This window comes from Mus caroli, chromosome 9 (assembly GCF_900094665.2).
Source record: "Mus caroli chromosome 9, CAROLI_EIJ_v1.1, whole genome shotgun sequence".
NCBI lineage: Eukaryota > Metazoa > Chordata > Mammalia > Rodentia > Muridae > Mus > Mus caroli.
In genome coordinates this window covers 69,850,330-69,874,377 of record NC_034578.1, presented here as the reverse complement: position 1 = coordinate 69,874,377, position 24,048 = coordinate 69,850,330, and the positions used below count along the sequence as shown (strand labels likewise).

Genomic DNA, 24,048 nt, shown 5'->3' with positions numbered 1-24,048 from the left:
CCTTCCAGAACCAGTGGATGACCTGGTGGTTCATGCTGTAGCCATTTTTGTATTTTGTATGTTCCCGCCAGTCGTTCACGTCCACATCTCCCAGACCACACATGAGAAGCTGCAGACAGATACGCAGATTGGCAGTCAGAATGGTAAGCAGGAAAACCAGGGCGAAGCTCTGCTGTTTTCTCCTCCCCGAGACAGGGTCTTATTATGTAGCTCTGGAACTCATTATATAGATCAGGCTGGCCACAAACTCACAGCGGTTCACTGCCTCTGTCCCTCAGTGCTGGGAGAGGCGTGCACCATGACATCCAGCCAAAGCTGTTTTAACATAGAGCATTTCGGGCTGGAGAGACGGCTCAGTGGTTAAGAGCACTGATTGCTCTTCCAGAGGTCCTGGAGTTCAATTCCCAGCAACCTCATGATGGCTCACAACCATCTGTAATGGAATCTGATGCCCTCTTCTGCTGTGTCTGAAGACAGACAGCAACAGTGTACTCATATACATAAAATATATCTTAAAACAAAACAAAACAGAGCATTTCTCTATCCTTATCTATCTTACTGCATGTATGTATGTATGTATGTATGTATGCATGTATGTATGGCAGCATCAGCATGTGTATGTCATGTTCTGAGTGAGAAAGTTAGAGGACAACTCATTGGGGGGTCCATGTCCACTCCAGGAGTCAAGTTCAGGCTGTCAGGCTTGGCGGTAAGTACTTTTCCCACTGAGCCATCTTGTCAGCCCTCCAGTTCTCTTTTTAAAGACAGGGTCCCTGTAGCCCAGGTTAGCTTCAAACAGTGTAGCTGTGGATGACAAGAACTACTGGTCTTCTTGCTTCTACCTCCCAAGAGCTGGATAACAGGTGTGCACCACCTCACCCGTTCTACAGTGTCTGAGGATGGTACCCAGGGCTTCACACGCTAAGGAGGCACCTCCCTCATCCCTTCCACAAATGGCCAACCCCTCTACCCCACACCAGTGGGGCTGAGGACTGAACTCATGGCCTGCAGCACTCATTAACTACATTCCCAAGCACGTGCAGAAATAGTTCTTACCTCTAGCTCATTTTCATCAAATATCTTGATGAGATCCTGTGGTATCAGCTCAAAAAATCCCTAGAAGGAAAGGAAACGTGTCGGAAGCTAGTGAGCAGTCACAGCTGGAGAACGGGAGCACGCTCACTTCTACAGACTTTGCCACTACACACTGCATCTCAATATGGCTGTTCTTTATTTCTTAAAGTGGCTGGTAACAGCCTCCTTCCTCCCTCTCCCTCCCTTGTTCACAGTACTGAGGAGACTGAGGCAGACAAAGGCCCTCCCCCCACCCTGGCCAGGCCCACTGCAGGAGGGAGGACCCCTCAGCAGGCCTCAGAGGCTTCTGCAGCTTCCTCAGCAACCTGCTCCTCTCCTTCACCAACTGAAGCCTGTACCAAGTCACCTCTCACTTCTTTCTTTCACACAAGTACACAGAGTACGCAAAGCTAAATTCAGTCATTTGTACGCCAATTGCCCCTCCACTACACTGCCACCTGCCCTGATGCAGACAGAGCCAAGGTTAGCACTGTAACGGTCTGGTAAACACTTTGTATTTCTATCCTATTTGATTTTTGTCTAAAACATTACGTTTGTGCCTGTATGTCTGTGTAAATGTATGGGTACACATGTCCCACAGCACATGTGTGGCAGTCGGATGACAGCTTGCAGGAGTTAGCTTTCTCCTTCCACTAAGTGATTATATGTGCCCAGGGTTCAAAACCATGTCCTCAAGTTTAGCAGCATACACCTTAAACCCACTGCGCCATCCCAGCCTGCTCTTAACACTACAATCTCTCTCCCTGCTCCATTTTTGACAGCGTCTTACCATGTAGCCCAGGCTGCCCTTGGACTTGCATTCATCCGGCCTCCGCCCCCAACCATGGCACCTCTGCACCTTACTTTCCCCCACTTAGAGGACTGAAGACACTCGTTCTCACTGGCACAGCTCCTTACTCATGGCTTTTTCTCTGAGTTCCTCTAGTCCCCAGCTTAATCCAGCTTTGAGCCTCCCTCCCCACTTCCCACTAAGATTCTAAGACTTCGGGGAAGACAGCCAGAGCAGGAAGATTTGCCCAGGAATATATAGTGAGACTGACATATAGCACCTGAGCAGAGGTAACCAGCCACATGGCAGAATAAAGACTGAAATAAATGTGTTGTCTATAAGTTATGATCCTAGTCAGAGAAGAACCTAGCTATATGGCCAGGGTACTTGTAAATATATTTGAGTCTGAGTCTTATTTCTGGGAGCATGGGGCTGGAAGAAAGAACTGGGACCCAACCTGTACACTCCGGGGGGTTCTTTACTGGCCTCCAGGGGTGCATATGTGTATTACTTTGAAAACATAAAATCAAACTAGAAGCATATTGAGAAAGGCTTTACAGAGCTCACCACATCTTACACTCTCAGATGGGTGGATCTTTGAAGTTTTGGTGTGGTGAGTGAAAGAGAGCCGTGTACCTACCTCTTTAAAAGCTGCCATTTGCTTCTGGATACGGTTCACAAATCGCCATTGTATTACAAGGCTAAAAGGAGGAAAAACAAAACAAAACAAAACAGAACATTTCTTTCCGTTTTTCCCCCAGTACAAACCAAGAAACGATTTTAGGACATGTTTATACCACTTAGAAACAGACACACTGAGCCGGGCGTGGTGGCGCACGCCTTTAATCCCAGCACTCGGGAGGCAGAGGCAGGCGGATTTCTGAGTTCGAGGCCAGCCTGGTCTACAAAGTGAGTGCCAGGACAGCCAGGGTTACACAGAGAAACCCTGTCTCAAACAAACAAACAAACAAACCACAAAAAAACACACAAAAAAAAAAACAAAACCAAAACCAAAACCCCCCCCCCCCCCCCCCCCAAAGAAACAGACAGACTAGAGCTGGGTCCAGGGCAAAAGCTGAGCAGAATTGGGGAGAACTAGGGTGTGCTTGTCCTAAGAGAACTGAGATTCTGGCACGGGGGAAGAAAGAACAAGGAAAGGAAAAACCTTCTCAAAGAAGAAAAGAGGAGGAGGAGGAACAGAAAAAAGCAGCATGGAATTATTTCTAGAAAATATTTAGAAATAAAGTACTCACTAGATATACTCCTTTTTGTTCTTATTGGTGACAACGATCTCTGAGCCACCGGTTTTCAGTTCGTGCTGATGTGTCTAAATTAAACATGAATGTGGTTTTTGTAAGGGAAATGGGAGAAAAGCGTACATGAATTACACCAGAAGCCTGGTGTTTTAAATTAAATTGACTCAAAAGTGAAAAGCTAAGAAACCTTAAATATAAGTTCTACTCAGATAAACACAGAATCGGCCACGTGTCAGCGCAGATACAAATGCTGGCTGCGATCCAGCTTTTGCTACCAGAGAATGAATGTATAAGCTGAGCCCAGAAGTGTCTCAAGGGTGCACGACGCCTACAGTTAGGTGACAGCATTGGCATTGCAAAAGATGTTTAGTATGTGAAAGTCCACAGACCTGGCCAAAAAGTTCTTCATCTATGATAAATCTCAGGTCCAGCTCCGTTGGGTCATTTTCAAGAATCCATCGCAGAGAACTGTAATATTCACTATCCTAGAAGGAAAATTACACTCCAATTAGTTAATCAATTAATTTTAAAGTGCTAGGAATTGAACTCAGCTTAGAATTGTATATTCTAGGCATGCGCTTTGCCATTGAGCTACAGCCTTACTGCACTTAAAAAAACCTGTATACAGAAAGATACCTCAACAGCCACGACAAGTACACTGATGGGCTGGGAGACGCTCTGGCAGTAGAGCATGCACCTCACAAGTATGAGGGTCTGAGTGTGGATCTCCACCATAACCTAGGAAAAGCTGGGCACAGGGCATACACACCTCAGCTCCCAGCACTAGGACTGTGAGATTAGTCCATGTGGAATGTCACTGCTGACTGGTACTAAAATGTTTCAAATTAAGTATGTTATCTTATAACCAACCCACGTAATAACTCTGTGCTCTTACCATATCCAAAGCCTCCTGCTGGGCTGGGGCTCACTAAGCTGGTAGAGTGCTTGCTAGCATGTGTAAAGCCCTGGGTTTGATGTCTAGAAAAGCACGAACCAGGTGTGGTGTACAGCTGTAATCACAGCACCCATAAGAGGAGGCAGGAGGTTCAGAAGTCATGGCTGGCTACATAGTGTGTTTGAGGCCAGTCTGTTCTCCATAAGACATGGTCTCAAATAACAAGGAAAAGCACGAGAATCAATCAGGGCCTAGAGAGCTAGCAGCTCAGTGGGTAAAAGCTCTGGTTGCTATTGCAGAAGGACAAAGTTTAATTCCCAGCAGCCACATCACAGCTCACAACCATCTGCTGCTCCAACTTAAGGGGACACAGCATCCCTTTCTGGCCTCTAAGCGCACCAGGCATGTATATGGTGCACATACATACACACTGGCAAAACACTCATACACATAACATAAAAATCATAGTGTTTGTAACTGACCGTGTGTATCTACACTGCACAGAGCCTTCTGTTCGCTTATAGGAACCCTGCCCCAACACCCTGCCTTTGTAGTGGTGGCTTTAAACATTTGCCATTCATTATAAGTAACTATAATTCAAAACGTGATACAAAAGATATCTAACTATTATGTGGTATAAAGAACCTAGCAGAGGGTAAAGGCAGCTGTCACGGAGCATGGTGGTCTGAGTGACCCACAGGACAGAAGGAGAGAAGCGACTACGGCCAAGTGTCTGTTGACGTTCATGGGTGTGCCACTTACAAGCAACACTCCCTTCCCCACTAAACAAATGTAATAAAAATAATTAAGTGTAAATTTAATAAATCTAATTAAAAACATTAGCAGAAAGTTGTGTACAGAGAGGGCTCAGTGGGTAAAGGCAGGTGCCATGCTACTTAATGAGCAGAATCAATCCCTGGAATCTACACGATAGAAGAGAGAGCTGGCTCCCTCTTCATGTGGTGCCTACACGCACACACAAACAAGCTATGTAAATCTAAAAGGAGGCAGCAGAACATGTGATTAATAGTTGCAGTGCCTGAGAAGCAGATGGACTGATGGACAGAGGCGTAGGAATGAAGTCAGTGCAGTGGACAGTGGAGGTGCAAGTACTCACTGCCAAGCTCCTTCAGGATATTATATGAGGGGAAATGCTCATCTGCATGTTTTTGTATGTAGATGACTGTGCCTGTGTATGTGTGTAGGATAGTGCATGCACCCACTGGGCACAAGGGCCCTGCTCAGTCACTCTCTGCGTTGTCTCACTGAGAAGGGGCTTCTCGCTGACCCTGAAACTGAGTTCATGGGTAGCAAAGCCCAGAAATCCTCCAGCCTCCGCCCCCAACAGTGCTGAGGTTTCAGACACTCAAGCAGACACAACCAACTTTTTCTGTGGTGAAAGGATGCAAACTCTGGCCCCTGTGCTTTTTTTTTTACCCACTGGCCCATCTCCTTAGCCCCTATCTATATTTTAACACATTAAAATTTATGAATTTCTGTTTTTAATATAAATTACCTGGGTTATGTATGCCGCTTAGAGGTACAGCACTCACTAAGCAGGTGCCACCACTATTAAGCCAATTCTGCAAGAAATCATCTGCCCACTGAACCCTCCATATTCTAACGCATAAGAGACCTACCACGGACTCCATGTCGTGCAGTGTTATCAATTTCTGAAGCATCATCTTGTAAAATGGGCGGATGAAAAACCCTTGTAAGAAATAAAGTATTTTAAAGATTTTTTAAAATCAAAAACAACAACAATAAACACATAAAGTTTGCCACATGATGCTAACCATCCAACAGCTTGCCATGATAAACTGCCATCCCAGCCACACGGCCAATGAACTTGAAGTATGAGAGGTGATCTTCATTACACAAGCCCGAGTTAGGATTTATCTGTAGGGTGTAATTATCCCTGTAAAGACAAACCAGACTCATGTGACCCTCTCAATATTTCATAGAACAAAAAAATTTATGTAGATAAATGATAATGAAAATCTCCCCTTTTGTTATTTTCCTGTCCTAAAATCATTGGATCTGATAATGGTCTTAAATAGCCACTTCTGTCCAAAGATGGAAATAGTCCCAAAGGACACGTAAACAGATAGATTAAAAACTATCTTATTTGTATATACAAAGGACAAAGAAAAAAGAACCTTTCTGCTTGGAATAACATGGCTAGACTTTAAAGACAGGTTGTTGGACAATTTCTCTGAATTGAATTCAAATACTGCCCCTGGAAAGACACAGAGGCTCACAAGACCCAGGAAGAGCACCTGCTGCTGTCTGTTGTAGAAGACCTGCAGTTGAATTTCCAGCACCCACATGGCAACTAACAACCATCTGGAACATCAGTTCCGGTGCCCCCTTGTGGCCTCTGAGGGTACTACATGCATATGGTCCACAGGCATACATGCAGGTGAAAAACTATTCACATAAAACTAAAAACAAAGATCCAGGAAGTTATCAAAACGTAAGAGATCTACAAAGTCCCTCTGCTGGGTGAGGTAAAGCAGTAGCAGGGGAGAAGAGACTGTGACCAACAGAGCTCCTGTGGTCATGCAGGGAGCTCCAGGGAAGAGTCCCTCACCCACACGTTCTTCAAGTTAGCCCATTGGTTTGCCGTGTTGGGCTTTGGTAAGAATACTAGGTTGGTCTGTTCTTGGTACCCTATCTGTGGTAAGAGAGGTTTGTTCATGTTTTCCAAGGAAATGTCACTTGACATATGTTAAGTGATATAATCCATACACTTCAGCCCAGTGCTGTATGGTCCCATGCATCTAATGTATGGATGTAGTCAGAGGCACAGAGAATAGCAGACTGGTGGCGGCCTGTATATAGAGGGAAAAGTGTTTAATGAATGTAGAATTATTCAGGAGGATGGGAAAGGTACAGAGATCAACAATACAGGACGCACTTGAAATGCCAGCCAAGTGTGTGCTTACAGAGGGCTGAGGTGGGCACTCTGTGGAGGAGGGCCAGCCTACCATGTGCAATCCACAACACACACACAAGGTTAAAATGGTAATTTCTATGTTCTATACATTATATACAATTTTCAGGTTCTATAAAACAATTTTTAAAAAGCTCTTTCTGAAATATCTCCTTGTGGCCCCAATCATGTAGCCCATGATTTCTAAAATGTAACCTAGTTTTGGAGACTATAATTTAATGCACGGCCATTTAAAGTATTTATGAACAGTGTAAGGATGTGTGGCTGAGTCTTAGCTAATCAGGAGGTGAGGCAGCAGGAACTTACGTAGCAGAATATTCAAACAGGCCGTAGTAAGGGTTGAACATTTCCTTGGAGATGAGGAAGAACCACTCTCTGGCAACCCCTCCATAGTCAAGGCCCTTTTCACCATCAAACTCAATCCAGAGTCGGGCCTTGAGCAAGTCAGCTCTCTTCACACCCATAATCCTCCGGTAAGAATCCTCCAGAATGTTTGCACGGCGAAGCTTCATTTCAAATTTGTTTGGAATGTCAGTCTGCAGAGCCAGGGAGAGAGACATGTTTAAAACAGCCCAGTGTGTTCCCACACTTCACCAGGTACTGATCCCTTTCCCTTTAAGTAAGGCCACCAGGACAACCCCACTCAGGTGTACTGACCTTTCTTTCCCCGCCCTGCTTTAAGAAACAGGGTCCATTTCTGTCATCCAGGATGGCCATTCACTTGCTCCGGCTAGCCTAGAACTCAAGATCTTCTACCCTCAAAGCCCACTCCCAGCCCACCCAGTCTGGACTTATTGTTATGAATCCCCATATCCAGTGTGGAGGTGCTATGATTTCTGATTTTTTTGAGACAGGTTTCTCTGTATAGCCCTGGCTGTCCTCGAACTCAAGAGGTCAATTTACCCATATCCCTCATCAAATGCTTTAAAATCAGAATGCCTAAAAATAGAAATTTATACACAAAACTATTGTTTAAGGATATGACCAAAGTTCTCAAGAATTTAAAAGGCCTTTTCTATGTAAAAATTTTATTGGGGAATATAATATGTACACTAAAAATAAAAATGTAGTGTTTCATTTTGTTAAATTTGTAAATGAAAAACTCTGGTATACAACCCACCATTTTGAATCCCTGGAAGTCACCAGCTTGGAACCCCTCAAAAAAGCAAAACCTAGCACTGCCACCTAGTGGCCTCGCCCCTAAACTGCAGGGAAAGGAGAAAGGGACCATTCCATGAGGAAGGCATTTAAAATGCTAGTTATACCAAATGATGGGCATTTAATAATAAACATAATGAAGTTCGGTCATGGGAAAGAGTAACAAACGTATCTGCCAAGCATAAGGAAATGAGTAACAATACCATACATCTGCACTGTGTTCACTGTTAACTTCTTTTTTTTTAAAGACTTATTTATTTATTTATTATATAAGTGCTCTGCCTGCATATATGTCTGCATGTCAGAAGAGGGCACCAGATCTCATTACGGATGGTTGTGAGCCACCACATGGTTGCTGGGAATTGAGCTTAGAACTTCTGGAAGAGCAGTCAGTGCTCTTAACCTCTGAGCCATCTCTCCAGCCACACTGTTAACTTTTAAATTGTGTAGACATGTATTGTGCTTAAAGCTGAGAATAGATGGCTATTAACTCCTAAGGTAGTAAAGGGTCCAGAAGCCTGGAACACAATCAAACATAAAACACCAAGAAAGAAAATCTCCTGATCACCAAGTTACAAAGAACAAAAACAGGAGAGGAGAGACTACAGCAACTGTGTTATGACCTTTTCCTTTTTTCTTTCCTATTTATTTGTTTATTTATTTAATGTATATGAGTATATTGTCACTGTCTTCAGACACACCAGAAGAGGGCATCGGATCTCATTACAGATGGTTGTGAGCTACCATGTGGTTGCTGGGAATTGAACTCAGGACCTCTGGAAGAGCAGTCAGTGCTCTTAACTGCTGAGCCATCTCTCCAGCCCCCATGATCTTTTTCTAAATTACAAAGACTCCTGAAAAGTACGCAGGAATGTAAGCCTGCTACTTACTAAGTTATCGGAAATACACGCATCCCAGGGTTAGAGAGGTGGCTCAGCAGTTCAGAGCAGGTACTGCTCACTTAAGGGACCTGAGCTCAGCTTACAGGGCTCATGGCAGGCAGCTCTCAACCCCCTATAGGGACAGCGATTGTGACGCCCTGCAACTACAGCACTCACACACAATGAAAATTGTAGTTCATTTTGTTTTGTTTTTTGGAAGGTGTCACTACGTATCCTTGATTGTTCTTGAGCTTATGGAGAGGCACCTACCTCTGCGTCCTGAGTGCTGGGATTAATGGCATGTACCACTATGTCCAGCCTTTAAAAGTAATAATCTTTTAAAAATCATGGAGCTGAAGAGATGGCTCAGTGGCTAAGAGATCTCCCTACTCTTGTATAGGACCCAGATTCAGGCCCACAGGGCAGCTTAACCATCCTGAACTGCAGCTGCAGACCCAGCCCTCTCTTCTGCTTCCACAAGCACCAGACCAGGTATGCATGAGGAAAAACACTCATACAGGCTGAATAAATGGATCTTTGAAAAATAATTTAACACACACACACACACACACACCCACCACCACCATTTTCTGTGAGCAGCTGTTATGATGTCACCCACCTGCTTCTTGAGCTTCCTTCTGAAGAATTCATACTTTCTCTTGTAATCTCTGGAGTAGGGCACTGCCTTTAGTTGAAAACATTTGAAAAAAAATGGAGGAAGTTTAGATTGTTTTTACCCCGGGATATTTTAATGAGTATTTATAACAACAAAGAATCACTTGGAAATTGAAGTTTCATATGAAGAAAAGCACACAGAAAACTTAATTTTTAAAAAATTTCTCTTAAAAGTAAAATAGCATTCAGCAGTCTCTGTGGCTACAATTTTTTTCATGCAATTTCTTTTTCCTTTTTTAAAGACAGTGTTTCTATGCATCACTGGCTATCTTTGAATTCTCTATGTAGACCAGGTTAGCCTTGAAGTCATAGCAATCAACGTACTTGACTTATGTTAATACAATGTGCCACTATTCACAGCTCATGCTACTTCAGAAAAAATGCCTTCTCCATTAAAGGAAAAATTGAAAAATACATTGTTTTCCAAAATTCCCAGGAGTTCCCTTACTTACTTATTATTTAAAGACTACACACTAACATGCTAGATAAAACAAACAAACAAACAAACAAAAAACCACACAAAACCCCAAAACCTGTACATCCAATTTTGAGTATTAAAATCTGAAGGAAAAAAAAAGTAGGCTGGGCAGTGGTGGCATATAAGTTTAATCCTAGCACTTGGGAGGCAGAGGCAGAGGCAGGCAGATTTCTGAGTTCAAGGCCAGCCTGGTCTACAGAGTGAGTTCTAGGACAGCCAGGGCTATCAGAGTATACAGGGTATACAGAGAAACCCTGTCTCAGAAAAACAAAAAACAAAAACAAAAACAAGTAGCTATATGGCAGTTTCCTATAAATTAACCTAACTCAAGAACAGTATAATTATGGGACACTGAAATATTTATACAAAACATGAATAAGGCTTAATAAATAGTAGGCATTAGGGCTGGAGAGATGGCTCTGCGGGTAAGAGCACCGACTGTTCTTTCAGAGGTCCTGAGTTCAAATCCCAGCAACCACATGGTGGCTCACAACCATCTGTAATGAGATCTGATGCCCTCTTCTGGAGTGTCTGAAGACAGCTACAGTGTACTCAAATAAATAAATCTTTAAAAAAAAAAAAAAAAAAAAAAGCTGGGCGTGTGGGGCACGCCTTTAATCCCAGCACTTCGGAGGCAGAGGCAGGCGGATTTCTGAGGATGAAAGGGAGTTGCCACTCACCCCGCCACAGGCGGGCTCCTGATGCCTATGTGTTACTTTAGCCTGCCTGGACTGGGCAGTCTACCGCCCCAGCCCCCACAGCGCCCCAGCCCCGACTGCTTCTGCCTGTCCAAGCCTGAGGAGCAGGGTAAAAGGCTTTCACACTATCTTTTCAAAGAAAAGAGAGGCCGGAGGAGGGTGTTCCTCTAGTTTCACCCTGACCCAGAGCACCGTATTCCAGAAGACTCACTGGTCCAGTGATTCCCACGCTCTGCAGGCGAGGATCTTCCCACTGGGTCTTCTTTATATCTAAGAGGGAAAAAAGAAAAGAGCTGTTCCTCTCCCTCACGTCCACACCCGGGTACTACAAATAACTGCCAGAGAGAAGCCATGCAGCACGTACTGTGGTTAATGAAGAAGACTCGCCCATCTGTGTGGGTTCTTTCTTCCCAGCCTGGCTGTAAGGAAACATTCATTGCAATTATTTTAGTACCAGGTCTTAGATGTACAGGTTATTTAAAAAAAAAAAAAAAAAAAAGAAAAACAGAAACAGAAGATTCTCATATTGCATATATGCTTAATTTGTACGTATCACTTTAAACAAAAGGCATCTATAACTTATTAACAATGTTAGTTATAGCTGTTAAATAACTCCAGCATCCCAAGGTACAAAATGTCTGAGATAGTGAGGTGAGCTCAGCAGGAGAACTTACAGGTAACGGTCCCAGGTCATTGGAGTCAGTCTTTCCTCTCAGATGAGCAGGAATTTTCGATCTTGGATCATCCTTTATTTGTTTTAGTCATAAATAAAACAACATACACATTTTAAAATAATGCCAGTCATTGTGCTACAGTTGCTTTGTAATGCCAATAGATTTTAAAATACTCTTTGGAGCTGTAGAGGCAGCTCAGTAGTTAAAGCATTTGCCATGCAAGAGTGAGGACAGAAGCTTGGATTCTAAGAATAAGCAAACACCAGGCAGGCACCATGGTCCACTCTAATTCTAGCCTTGGATGGCAGGCAGAGAGGGGCTCCCCACAGCAGGCTGTGTGGTATACTAGCTGCAAAGATACGATGTGGGCTTGAGTGATTATTAGAAGAGCAGAGGAGGACGACTTCTGCATCAAACTCAGGTCTGCACATCCACTCACATGCACGGCACATGCAGGGAGCATTTGTGCATACACATGCACACAATGTGCACGTGCAGCACACATTCGTGCGCGCACACACACACAGGAGACACATACATATACATGAAAATGAAAAAATAATGAAATAAATAAGATTCTCTTTTATACTTCATTTACACCGATGGTTTGGCTTTTTGAGACAAGAGCTCACAGCCCAGACTGGCACTGGATTCCCGGTGTTCCTACTACACAGCCTCTTGAGTGGTAAGGGCTAAAGGCCTGTGCCACCTCACTGTACTTCATCTTTAATTCCTTCCCTTGTGACTTATTTCTACTTCTTGAAGATACTGCTGGGAGGTCCTACTGATGGGTGAGAACGCCACTTCTCAGTGGGCTCAGGGGTGATGTCTTCCACTGAGAACCATTTCACCCGACTGCGAAGCCTCTGAGAACATTCTGCCCAGTCAAAACCCAAACTACATCAAGTTTTTCTCTGCACAGAAACTGGTATAAGATGGTGGCATTAGACTGGACCACATCTGGGCTGGTGAGGTGGCTCAGGGGGCTAAGATGCTTACTGCCTGCCAGGACTGATAATCTGAGTTTGATACCTGGGACTTACATGACAGAGCAGGAAATACAGAACAGGCCCCTACAAGTTAACTGTCCCCTGATCTCCAAACAGATGCTGTGGCACATGTATGTGCACATACAGGATAAATAACTGCATGGGTGTAATCAAACAAATAAATGAATGAACAAACAGAATCACATATTGTGGTCCTATCTGAGTATTGGACGCATGCATATATGTAGGTAGTCATACATGTAAAATAATGTAAATAAATTCTGAAAACAACAATAATAGCAATAAATATCTGTCCATCTTATCTTCACAGAGTCTTTCCGGTAGTATTAATAAATGAGATAGAAACTTGAAAGTTCTCTGAAAATAGTAAGTCTCATATAGAGGCAGGAGATTATTACTAAAAGCCTTCCTAAGTTTTTAAGACTAGTGAACCAAACACTAGAAAATAGAAATAAATATGAACACCTTCAGAAAATATAATCTAAGTCAAAAGAAGCATAAAAGCACCTTGAATAAAATAATATTAAGACTCCCTAGAGGGGCTGGTGAGATGGCTCAGTGGGTAAGAGCACCCTACTGCTCTTCCGAAGGTCCAGAGTTCAAATCCCAGCAACCACATGGTGGCTCACAACCATCCGAAATGAGACCTGACTCCCTCTTCTGGTGTGTCTGAAGACAGCTACAGTGTACTTACATATAATAATAAATAAATAAATCTTAAAAAAAAAAAAAAAAAAAGACTCCCTAGAGCTGGAGAGGTGGCTCAATTGGAAAGTACTTGCCTAGCATGCATAAAGCCCTGGCTTCCAGGGCTAGAGAGATGGCTCAGTGGTTAAGATTAGCACTGCTCGTCCAGAGGACGCAAGTTCAATCTGCAACACACACATGTCAGCTCACAACCATCTGTAATCCACCTCCATGTGATCTGACATCTTCACACAGATATACATGTAGGCAAAACACCAATGTATATAAAATAAAAATAAATCCTAGCACCACAGAAACAGGGCCTCATGTGTGGTACCTAGGAGGTGGAAGCAGATTAATCAGGAATTCAAGTTCAGCTTCAGTTATACAGCAAGATCTTGAACAGTCTGAGCTACATAAGACTTTACCTCAAATAACCAAAAAACAAAACAAAACAAAATCTAAACCCCACAATTTTCACATGTAATTCACTATTATGAAAGGCAGATTACACCAGCACATGCGACTAGATAGAGAAGCAATTGCTGCTATAAATTTAAAGTGAGGCGCATGGAAGCTACCCAGGTGGCAGTCTTGGGTGTTGTGGCCTCTGATTGGTGCGTGTCAGACTCCCCAGCCTTCAGGAAGGAATCTTTGCTCAGTGTTGGAAGGCAGATTTGCCTGTTTAGTAGGGTCCTGGTGGGGAGCTCTGGCTGAGGGCCTGCGGAACTCTGGCTCGATGGCAGCTGACTATCTCCAATGTGGCCTGGCACATGAATTACTTCATACTTTACATCTATGGAGAACTCACAAATAATAGAATTAAAATAGCTATCTTAACCTGTAAACAGAGGGCACACTTGTAAGCAAGTCTTAAACCTTTGAGGCTAATTTCTAACAATTTGTTTTTACTATGTGGCCCTGTATGTCTGCATATGGGTTTGACTGCAGGGGCCCATGGAGGGTTAGAGATCCTGATGTGGGCACTGGGACTGAGCTTCAGTTCTCTGGGAGACCAGCAGGTGCTCTTAAACCACTCTTAAAAAATCTTTTTTCCTGAATTTTAAATAAAATTTTCTATCAAACTTTGCTTTTATAATAATTTAGTCAACTAATTTATAACAAGTTTCTCAGCTAATTAACACGCAGTAAGATTTGACTGCTGTGAACATATCTGTCCAAGAAGCTAGAGTATCAGCCTGTGTAGCCAAGCTGAAAGGGGTTAGAGGGGGTTTATAATGCCCACAGCAGAAAGCTCACTTTGCCCTGTAAGAGTCACAGTGGGAACAGCCTCAGCACAGAAGTGGCTTTAGGGCCAGTGAGATGGCTGAGTGGGCAAAGGTGCTTGCTACACCTAAGGACCCGAGTTTGATTCCCCAGAACCCACATGGCAGAAGGAGGGACCAACTCCTGTAAGTTGTCCTCTGACCCCGGCACACACACACCCTATGGTATCCACCCCCATAAAAAATTAAATGTGAAAAGAAAAAATTTCAGTGAAAGAAATGGTGATAAAATAAACATGAAGACATTACAACTATAACATTTTAAAAGATGTATTTACTTTCATGTATATGGGTATACTGCCAATGTCCTCAGACACACCAAAAGAGGACATCTGATCCCATTACAGATGGTTATGAGCCACCGTGTGGTTGCTGGGAGTTGAACTCAGGACCTTTGGAAGTCAGTGCTTTTAACCACTGAGCTATCACTCCAGCCCCATAAACTTCTTTTGCAATTTTATTTATTTAATCTGCATGAGTATTTTGTCTGCATGTATGGTTGCACACCAAATGTATTCAGTGCCCATGAAGGCTGAAACAGGGCATCGAATCCTCTAAAACTGGAGTTACGAATGAGCCACCATGTGTGTCCTCAGCAAAAGCAGCAAACACTCTTGAGCCAACTCTTCAGCCCCATAATTATAAACTTCTTCCACAGACACTAATCATCAAGATTAACTTAGCAAACTATCCAAAGAAGTGCCCAGGGAGCTGGCCCAGTGGATACAATGCTTGTCATTAGTGTAAAGAGCACAGTTCACATCGACAGCACACACACAGAAAGCCACGTGGGCATGGCGGCCAGTCTATGGTCCCACTGTCTGAGAGCCAGAGACCAAATCCTAGAGAAAACTCCAAATTCAGCCAACGTCCTGACTAAATAAATAATAACATGAAGAGCAATTGAGGAATAAACAGTGTCAACTCTAGGCTTCCACACGAGTCTTTCATACGTTTGTGCGCGCACGCGCCCCCTGACATGTGGACACACCCACACACGCACACACACCCACACAAAGGCATGCATGCCAAAACTAAACAACACAATCATTGAAGGAGCAGGTCATTGCTTTGCTCTTGTCCCGAGCAGACGTGCTTCAAGAAGTAAGGCATGGTGAGCAGTGTATGCTGGAGACCCATAGGAGATGGCAGAACACACAGAAGACACTAGAAGTGTGAGGTCTGAGCTTACAAGGTCTAAGAAGACAAGCTAAGAGTGCAGAGTACCTGCATGGTGGGCTTGGACCATGTGGTGGTTTTAGAGTTGTGGTCTACGTAGTATGATCTTCCTCTGTCATCTTGTTTTTCTTCCCAACCTGGTGGCAATCCAGATGAAGTAGGCAAAAGCTAACAGGAACAGACACAAAACCCCTCAGTGTTAACCAGGAGGGATTTCTGACAGAAGCCTCCTGCTTTTCTTCATTGCTGGTGCTGTGAAACAACTCTTGTTTTTAAATTTAGAACAGTGAACCACATTTTAAATCCTATTTTAAAATATATTTTAAAAACATAGCAGTTCACTTGGTGCTGGGCGGCAGAGGTAGGTGGGTCTGTGAGTCTGAGGCCAGCCTGATCTACCAAGTGAGCTCCAGGACTGTAGTGAGATGCGGTTTTTGCTTACACATGCTGTGGTCTAAAAGGAGGCCAGACAAGACAGGGTGTGGTTCCCGGAACAAGATAACCCCTACCATCTACTGTCACGATGACTAGGCCAGTGGTCTTCAGAGTCAGGTGAACTCTCATCCTCAACACAGGATTGGAAAGAATCCTTTTCTAAGACAGATAAGACACTCTCCTGAGCCTCGGCACCCCATCTCTTTTCTCAAAACTGATATATAGAATGGCAGTCAGTCAAAGGTGCACTGACCAAGAGGAGAAATGGGATGTGCACATATCAGATGAGTGAATAGAGAATTAAGACGAGAATATTCAGGTGTTTGGAAGAGAGCAGACAGGGGCCAAGGTGGCAGGTAGCAGGCAAGGGAAAGGGTAGAACGAAGACACGGGAGCCTCAGAGTTTAATTCTATTTGAAAACACATGTGGGACTGGAGACAGAGCTCAGTGGGTGGAGTGCTTGTCTAGATGTCCTGAAGCCACAGGTTTGAGCTCCAGAGCTTCGTAAATCAAGCATGGTGCACTATGCCTGTAATTCTAGCACAAGGAAGAACAGGCATCGAAGGTTTGGGAGATATGAGGTCCACTCACAAGCAAAGTAAAGTGATTACATGAGGTAGTGAGAACTTGGCATAACGAGAGGAAAGTCAAGAAGAAGAGGTGAGAAGCACTGTGGAGATGGGAGGTCTGTGCTGAATGAGGGCACTGCTAAGGGAGGTGCTGGGAGATGAAAGCAAATGCCGACCTGGCTGCCACATACTGGACCAAATGATAGAGGCCACTGGGTAGACAACCCCACATCACATGAGCACGGGGCTTGCTTTACAAGAGAGCAAAGTCTCTGAGGCTTGACTTCCAAGGTTGTGCCCCATGTCTCCCCAGTCCCTTGCTAAGCAGTCACTCACACTCAGTGTTGTGATATGCAAGAATTAAAAAAATTAGCTGAGGTTTTGAATCTTTCATTCTTGGCTGAGGCAGAGGAGAAAACTCACCACAGGAAGTGTAGGCTGTTCCTCAAAGATACAGGTTTGCAAGCTGCCTCCTCCGCTGGAATGATTCTTAGGGGAGGAAACAAGTAACACTTTAGCTTTGCACTCAGAGCACAGGCAATGTAGGGAGGGTACAGGTGACACTGTAGGAGAGCAAGCATGCCAGGAGGGTGGGGTGGCTAAAACGTATAGAGGATGCCTTCTCTCCCCACCCTCCACCCTGGCTCTTCCACCTTCTGGTCCTCCACTGTAGTTGTAGACACGACTGGACTTGGATTTTCCCTGCGGATACCCACTCTAACTCATTCCTTTCCACTGTCATTCCTAGCAAGTTCAAACATGGCTTTTCTTGCTAGACCCAAATAAAAAAATTTCACCATTTGTCACCTTAATTACTCCGACAGTGACAAGGTATTCCTGCTTCAACCCTCATTTCTGCATGTCCAGATTGCCAGCTATAGCCAGAGGGCTGGATTTAACCTCCTCGTTCTCTGGCTACTGCCTTCAACAAAATTTCATCGAGTACTTGGATGTTCAGCACCAAACACTGTGCTCCCGCTCAGAACCTGGCCCTTCCTCATCCCCAGCCACGTCCACTCTGATAACTTATTTCCTGGAAATCCATTCTCTCTTCCCCTACACCTTGATCATAACCACTAACTGAAATATCTTAGTTATTAAATGACATCAAAACTTACAAACACACATACATAAAATCAGAATATCCGAAACTGTACTGTTTATGATAACACAAATGGTTAAACAATCTAAGTTCATCACAACAGGAAGTGGTGGATATTTTCAGGACAACTTGTTTTAGTGATTTTAAAAGAAGTACATTGATATCCATGGAAACAGTTCAATTAGTAAGTGAAAAATAATAACCAAAAGGGATGTGTAAGATGACGACAAGGGAACTAGAGTGTGGCTAGGAGATGAGACACATGCTCTGCACACATAAAGCTATTTGATTCTCATACCCCAAATCAACCAACCCACAAAAACACAGCAACACACACACAGACACACACACACACGCACACACACTTTAAAATTACATATAGGGGTTGTAAAAATGGCTCAGCAGTTAAGAGTGCTTGCTGCTCTTCCAGAGGAACAGAACTTGGAATCAGCACCTATCAGGTGGCTCACAACTACCTGTAAGTCCAGCTTCAAGGGACTTGATGTCCTCTCTTCTGGACTCCATGGGCACTACACTCATGTGTCCACGTGCACAAACCCATATACAGATACATATAAACTTGCACACATACACATTAAAAATAAATCTTCAAGCCGGGCGTGGTGGCGCAGAGGCAGGCGGATTTCTGAGTTCGAGGCCAGCCTGGTCTACAAACTGAGTTCCAGGACAGCCAGGGCTAGGGCTATACAGAGAAACCCTGTAACGAAAAACCAAAAAAAATAAAAATAAAAATAAATCTTCTGTAAAAAACTTTAAAGGTATGTAACTATATGTGTATAAATGTATGTTTATGGATAAATATATAATGTTTAAGACACTACATTTAAAACCATTAGTAGTCACTGAGGCAACATAATTCGGAAGTAAGAAGGAAGAACCATTTTTTACTTTGTAGGCCTCAATAATGTGTCAGGTTTCAACACATTCATGAAATAGTTGAAGAATATTTTTTTTAAATATTTATTATATATCTAAGAATACTGTAGCTGTCTTCAGACACACAAGAAGAGGATGTCAGATCTCATTATGGATGGTTGTGAGCCACCATGTGGTTGCTGGGATTTGAACTCAGGACCTTTTGAAGAGCAGTCAGTGCTCTTAACCGCTGAGCCATCTCTCCAGCCCAAGAATATTCTTAACAGGTGACAGTAACTCATATAAGGCCTAAGCATGACAAGGGCACACTGCTGCATCTGGTTTTTATTTTACACGGGTTCTGGGCATTATACTCAGGGACTTATATCTGCATGGCAAATACTTTTCTGAGTCATCTTCCCATACCTATTCTGTAAATCTGATAAATCCTTTCCTTAGACCCCTAACAAATACATTGATTAATCAAATGGAACACAGAACAGGCTGTGGAAGAAAGAAAGAAAAGGAGGCCAGTGAAGAGGTGATCTGTGGAGAGGTGACCTGACGGTAAGGACATACAACTATGTAGGTCTTCTTTTTTTTTTTTTAAAGAGATTTATTAATTATTATACATAAGTACACTGTAGCTCTTTTCAGATGCACCAGAAGAGGGCATCAGATCTCATTAAGGGTGGTTGTGAGCCACCATGTGGTTGCTGGGATTTGAACTCAGGATCTTCGGAAGAGCAGTCGGTGCTCTTACCAGCTGAGCCATCTCTCCAGCCCATAGGTGAAGCTTCTTGAGGAAGGAGCTAGAACTTAGCAAATGATTACCCACTGAGGTGCAACACTGAATGCTAGTTCTAATTGCTTGGCTCTGAGATGTGGTTTGAACGTGGCCATGAACAAGTAGGAATGGCTGGATTCCATTGACACCTTATTTATGGCAACAGGCAGCTGCAGATTTGGCACGCAGGGCGCAGTAATGACCCTGCACTAGAATGAAGTCCTGAGAGATCAAGGTGTTCTGTCCACTTTAGGACAGATGAACTCTCAGTGAGTGAGTAGTTGTGGCACCTTGTACCTGGCCAGCCAGAGAAATAATCACCAACTAAATAATGCAGTGAACGGCCAGAGTCAGACAGTCCACTCTGCCTTCTACTGAATCTGCCTCGATGATACAGATTATAAAAAGCCAGCCAGAGATTTTCACAGGGGTGTTATATGCTGGGATGCTTGTTTCTGGACCCTGTAGACAGTGAATGAAACCATTACTTCTCTCCTCATTTAATCAATATGCCTCTAATCTACACATGTGTACGGATGGGTGACATCTGTGATTTTATGTTAAAAGCTCATACAGGGAATAGAGATAGGTAGGTAAAAGCAGGACCAGGGTTCAATTCCCAGCACCCACATGGTAGTTCACAACTGTCTCTAACTCTAGTTGCTGGGGATCTGTCAGATACTTTGGGCCTTTGAGGGTATCAAACATAGACATGTTACATATACATGCAGTCAAAACACACACACATACACACACACACACACACTCACACAAAATCTTTAAAAAACAAAACAAAAAACACCCACCCCAAAAAACAATGTCAACTCACACAACCAAGACAGACAAGTAGCTTCCACCACTCATGAGCTAACCTGGCACACACAGGTAGAGTCATGGCAAATTCAAGCTGCCTTCTAAATTGTGTCTGAACATAGGAAAAACAACAACAACAACAAACAAAAAAACAAAACCAAGAAAACAAAATGAAACAAACCCATGACCTAAGCTGCAAAATAGCAAACAGTTGTCATGTGCACTCTTGTTTCTCTTCATCGAGTTGTGTCCTCACAGGAGGAGATCTGCGTTCCTCTCACACACAACCCCCCCACTTCCTGACACCATCCAGAGTAGTCTCTTGTCCCCCCAACCTCTTTAAAATTCCCCACGGAATCAAATCCCCCGTCCTCCCTGCCACCCCCTCACTGACAGTACGTGTTTCTTTGTGTGAAATGAGCAAGAACCACCGCTTGTGGCTTCAGTGATTCTGGTGGCAGTGGGTGAAGGACCCGAGAGCACAGGTCCATTAGGTCTATCCACATCCGCGCCACGGAGTGAGGGAAGGCTAAGTGAAAGCACCACACTGTAAAGTCCCAACATGTTACACGCATGTCACTGACGACAAACGTTTACATAAAACATAAGCTGTTAAATCAATGTATGACAAGATCTAAATCATCTTACTGAGCTGGTAACTGGCTGGCTGGTGGCTGGATTTCCACACACAGCAAGTCTGGTATTAAACTCCTCTGCAAGGTGAGNCTGCACATCAATGTGACCCGATGGAGGCGACTGGACAGCCTGACCACTATACTCGGTGTTTTCATCTTCTCGTACGATTTCCCAATTCTGAAAAGAGCAGAGTCCACACTCATCCACTGCATAACATGTGCTGGAAACGGGAACAAGAGAAGGAAGGGTTCATACCTCAGGGGACTCCCTGTTGTCAGGGCCATCCACATCCTCCGATATCTGCCGCCTGGTGGTAAATGCTCGCTGTGCTTGCAGCTGCATATCATCATTCTCTTCATCTGTGAGGTCATCCCTAGGGCAGAAGTGTAAGATGGCATGACCCCTGCCGTGTTACAGTTAGAATCATAATCAAAGACTCTGTGGTTACTAATACTTAGATTGAATTCACGGGTTTTGATCAAAAGCTATTTTGGTATGCTAATCATACTGTCAACACTTTGGTCTGGGAAACTAGGGCAGAAGAAAATGTACATTGGAAGTAGAAATCTCATGCAAATGTGTGAAGAGCTGATATTTAGTTCATCACTGTGCCTAGCTTGATTCTTATGCTATGATAAAACATTGACCAAGAGCAACCCAGGAAGGAAAAGGCTTATTTTATTTTACAGGTTCCAGTCATCACAAAGGGCAAGAATCTGGTCCTCATACAACCCAGGACCACTTTCCCAGGGTTGCCACTGCCAACAGTATGTTGTACCCTTTCACATTTATGATCAACCCAAAAAATGCCCCTCAGACATGTCCACAGGCACATATGAAGACAATTCCAACTACAGTTCCTCTTACCAGCTGAGAAAACTAGTGGCACAAATAATGTTTGACATGAAACTTGTTTACTATTCTTGTACCATGTCAGCATGAGATAGAAACCAAAGGCAGTTCTAAAGTAACAGGATGCCTCATGAAGGAATTAACTGGTGGGCTCGGTCTTAGCAGGGAGCCGTACCCCCCATGCAGGCATGCAAAAGGGGAATGGCAGGCAGTACAAGCACCCTACGACTGAACGTTTAATAGAGATCTAAGCCCAGGAAAAGCACACACTGTAGGCATGTCTGGGTTACAATGCCCTAGTTATTTCTGTCTATATTGAGACAAATCAGGAATGTTATTCACACAATCGGGAACAAAAATCTTTTTTTTTTTTTTTTTTTTTGGTTTTTCGAGACAGGGTTTTTCTGTATAGCCCTGGCTGTCCTGGAACTCACTTTGTAGACCAGGCTGGCCTCAAACTCAGAAATCCGCCTGCCTCTGCCTCCCGAGTGCTGGGATTAAAGACGTGCGCCACCACGCCTGGCTGGGAACAAAAATCTTAACTAAAAAATTTTTAAGTATTTATGTGTCATGTGTGTATACATGTGTGTGCCTTGGGCATGAGTGTGGAGGTCAGAAACCTACTTGCAAGAATTAGGTCTCTTTTTATCTTGTTGGTTCAGGGAAATCAAGCTCACTTAGCCATCTTAATGGCCCTCAAAATATTCATTTATTTGATGTCATATTAGAGCAAGATATTTCCTAAACTATCTTAAACTATTTCCATTTTTAAAATCAGTTCTTTTAAAATATAATTTTTACAATAAATAGTGGGTGAGATACACCTTTAATTACACCAATTAGGAGGCAGAGTCAGGTGGATCTCTTTGAGTTTGAGGCCAGCCTGGTCTACATGAGCTAGTTCCAGAACAACCAGGGCCATACAGAGTAAGCCCGTATTGAAAAACCAAAAAAACAAAAGTTCCAGGAGCTCTTACACTGTCTTTTGCACAGATATACATATAGGCAAAACAGCCATACATACAAAATAAAGTAAAAATTAAGAACAAAAGCCGGATATTGGACAGGTTGTGGTGCTATGTGGTCCACGGGTGCGCATACTGTTAGTGACTGTGTATAAGGAGATGGGAGTGCTTCACGTATATACCACTCATTCATATCACTTCTGGGTGATATCCTCATTTGCTTTTACAGCATTACCAACTACAGACACCTTGCCGGTTCACAGAACGTGAGAACTGTATCCAACTGTCTGTCGGGAGCATCGCCTCCCTTACCTCCCAGTCACAAGAAAATCATTCTCTATTGTGGCTTGTGAAAACATAAATTGTGACTAATGGATCTAAGAAGTGTTTAATTTTTTTTTCTTCCATCTGTATCCTGCCACCAGAAATTGACACCACCAGTAGAACACACGATTCTGTGTGGCAGGTCTGCCTGTCTGTCAAAGACAACAGGGTGGCTTGATGGAATGTCCCACTTGTACTTGGTGTGTGATCTCGCAGATCCTGATGGCCATGTGCTTGAGAGTGTGACCACTGGTCTACTTTGGAGGGTTTGAAAACAGACAGGACAAAAGTTTTTAGGAAGTATCAGAAGTATTGGAGGTGAATGGACTAGTAAGATAAATGATAAGGATGTGTCAAGCACTCACAGATTCAAAACAGCCACATGAGGCCACAGGAGAAGGAAGACAGGAGGATATCTGATACTGGGAATAGTATGCACAATTGTTGTTAGTTTTCTCATCTGTTTTCATCCTGGAGATTGAACCCAGGGCCTTAAGCTTGCTAGCAAGCACTTTCCTAGTGAATTAAACCTCTAACCCCAAATGAGATCACGGTGCAGTTTTATACTTTAAAAAAGCCACTAAGGAGCTATGAGCATGAACATATCCAAGGTTATTCTGACTTGCCTCTGCATGTGGGAAGATCCATGTCTACCATCTAAATTAGAGAAGGGTGTTAGGAAAGGACCCATTACTGTCTCCTCTGTGAGTTAACAATAATTTCTATTTTAAAAATGAAGTGCTGGGTTGTGGTTCAGTGGGAAAGAACTTGTTTAGCAGGAATGAGGCACTGGCTCCAAACTCTAGCAGCACAAAAATACTGCAGAAAGTTAAGAATAACCTTGAACTTGCGATCCTGCCTATACCTTCATCTTTTTTTTTTTTTTTTTTTTTTTTTTTTTCGAGACAGGGTTTCTCTTTATAGCTCTGGCTGTTCCTGGAGCTCACTTTGTAGACCAGGCTGGCCTCGAACTCAGAAATCCGCCTGCCTC

General features: G+C 43.5%; 1 protein-coding gene across 2 annotated transcripts in view; it reads right to left on the bottom strand.

The window, feature by feature from the left end:
• Nedd4 (NEDD4 E3 ubiquitin protein ligase) overlaps positions 1–24,048 on the bottom strand; it is an 87,432-nt gene that overhangs the window by 7,065 nt on the left and 56,319 nt on the right. For both annotated transcript variants that reach the window (XM_021171169.2, XM_029481761.1), the window contains 16 exons: positions 21,172–21,289; positions 20,929–21,093; positions 17,126–17,191; positions 15,746–15,865; positions 11,536–11,607; positions 11,226–11,280; positions 11,073–11,131; positions 9,630–9,695; positions 7,278–7,507; positions 5,812–5,933; positions 5,656–5,726; positions 3,510–3,605; positions 3,118–3,191; positions 2,505–2,565; positions 1,057–1,116; positions 3–109 (listed from right to left, as the gene is read on the bottom strand). In XM_021171169.2, coding sequence (XP_021026828.1) covers positions 3–109; positions 1,057–1,116; positions 2,505–2,565; positions 3,118–3,191; positions 3,510–3,605; positions 5,656–5,726; positions 5,812–5,933; positions 7,278–7,507; positions 9,630–9,695; positions 11,073–11,131; positions 11,226–11,280; positions 11,536–11,607; positions 15,746–15,865; positions 17,126–17,191; positions 20,929–21,093; positions 21,172–21,289 — 1,542 coding nt within the window. The remainder of the gene's footprint in view (positions 1–2; positions 110–1,056; positions 1,117–2,504; positions 2,566–3,117; positions 3,192–3,509; positions 3,606–5,655; positions 5,727–5,811; positions 5,934–7,277; positions 7,508–9,629; positions 9,696–11,072; positions 11,132–11,225; positions 11,281–11,535; positions 11,608–15,745; positions 15,866–17,125; positions 17,192–20,928; positions 21,094–21,171; positions 21,290–24,048) is intronic.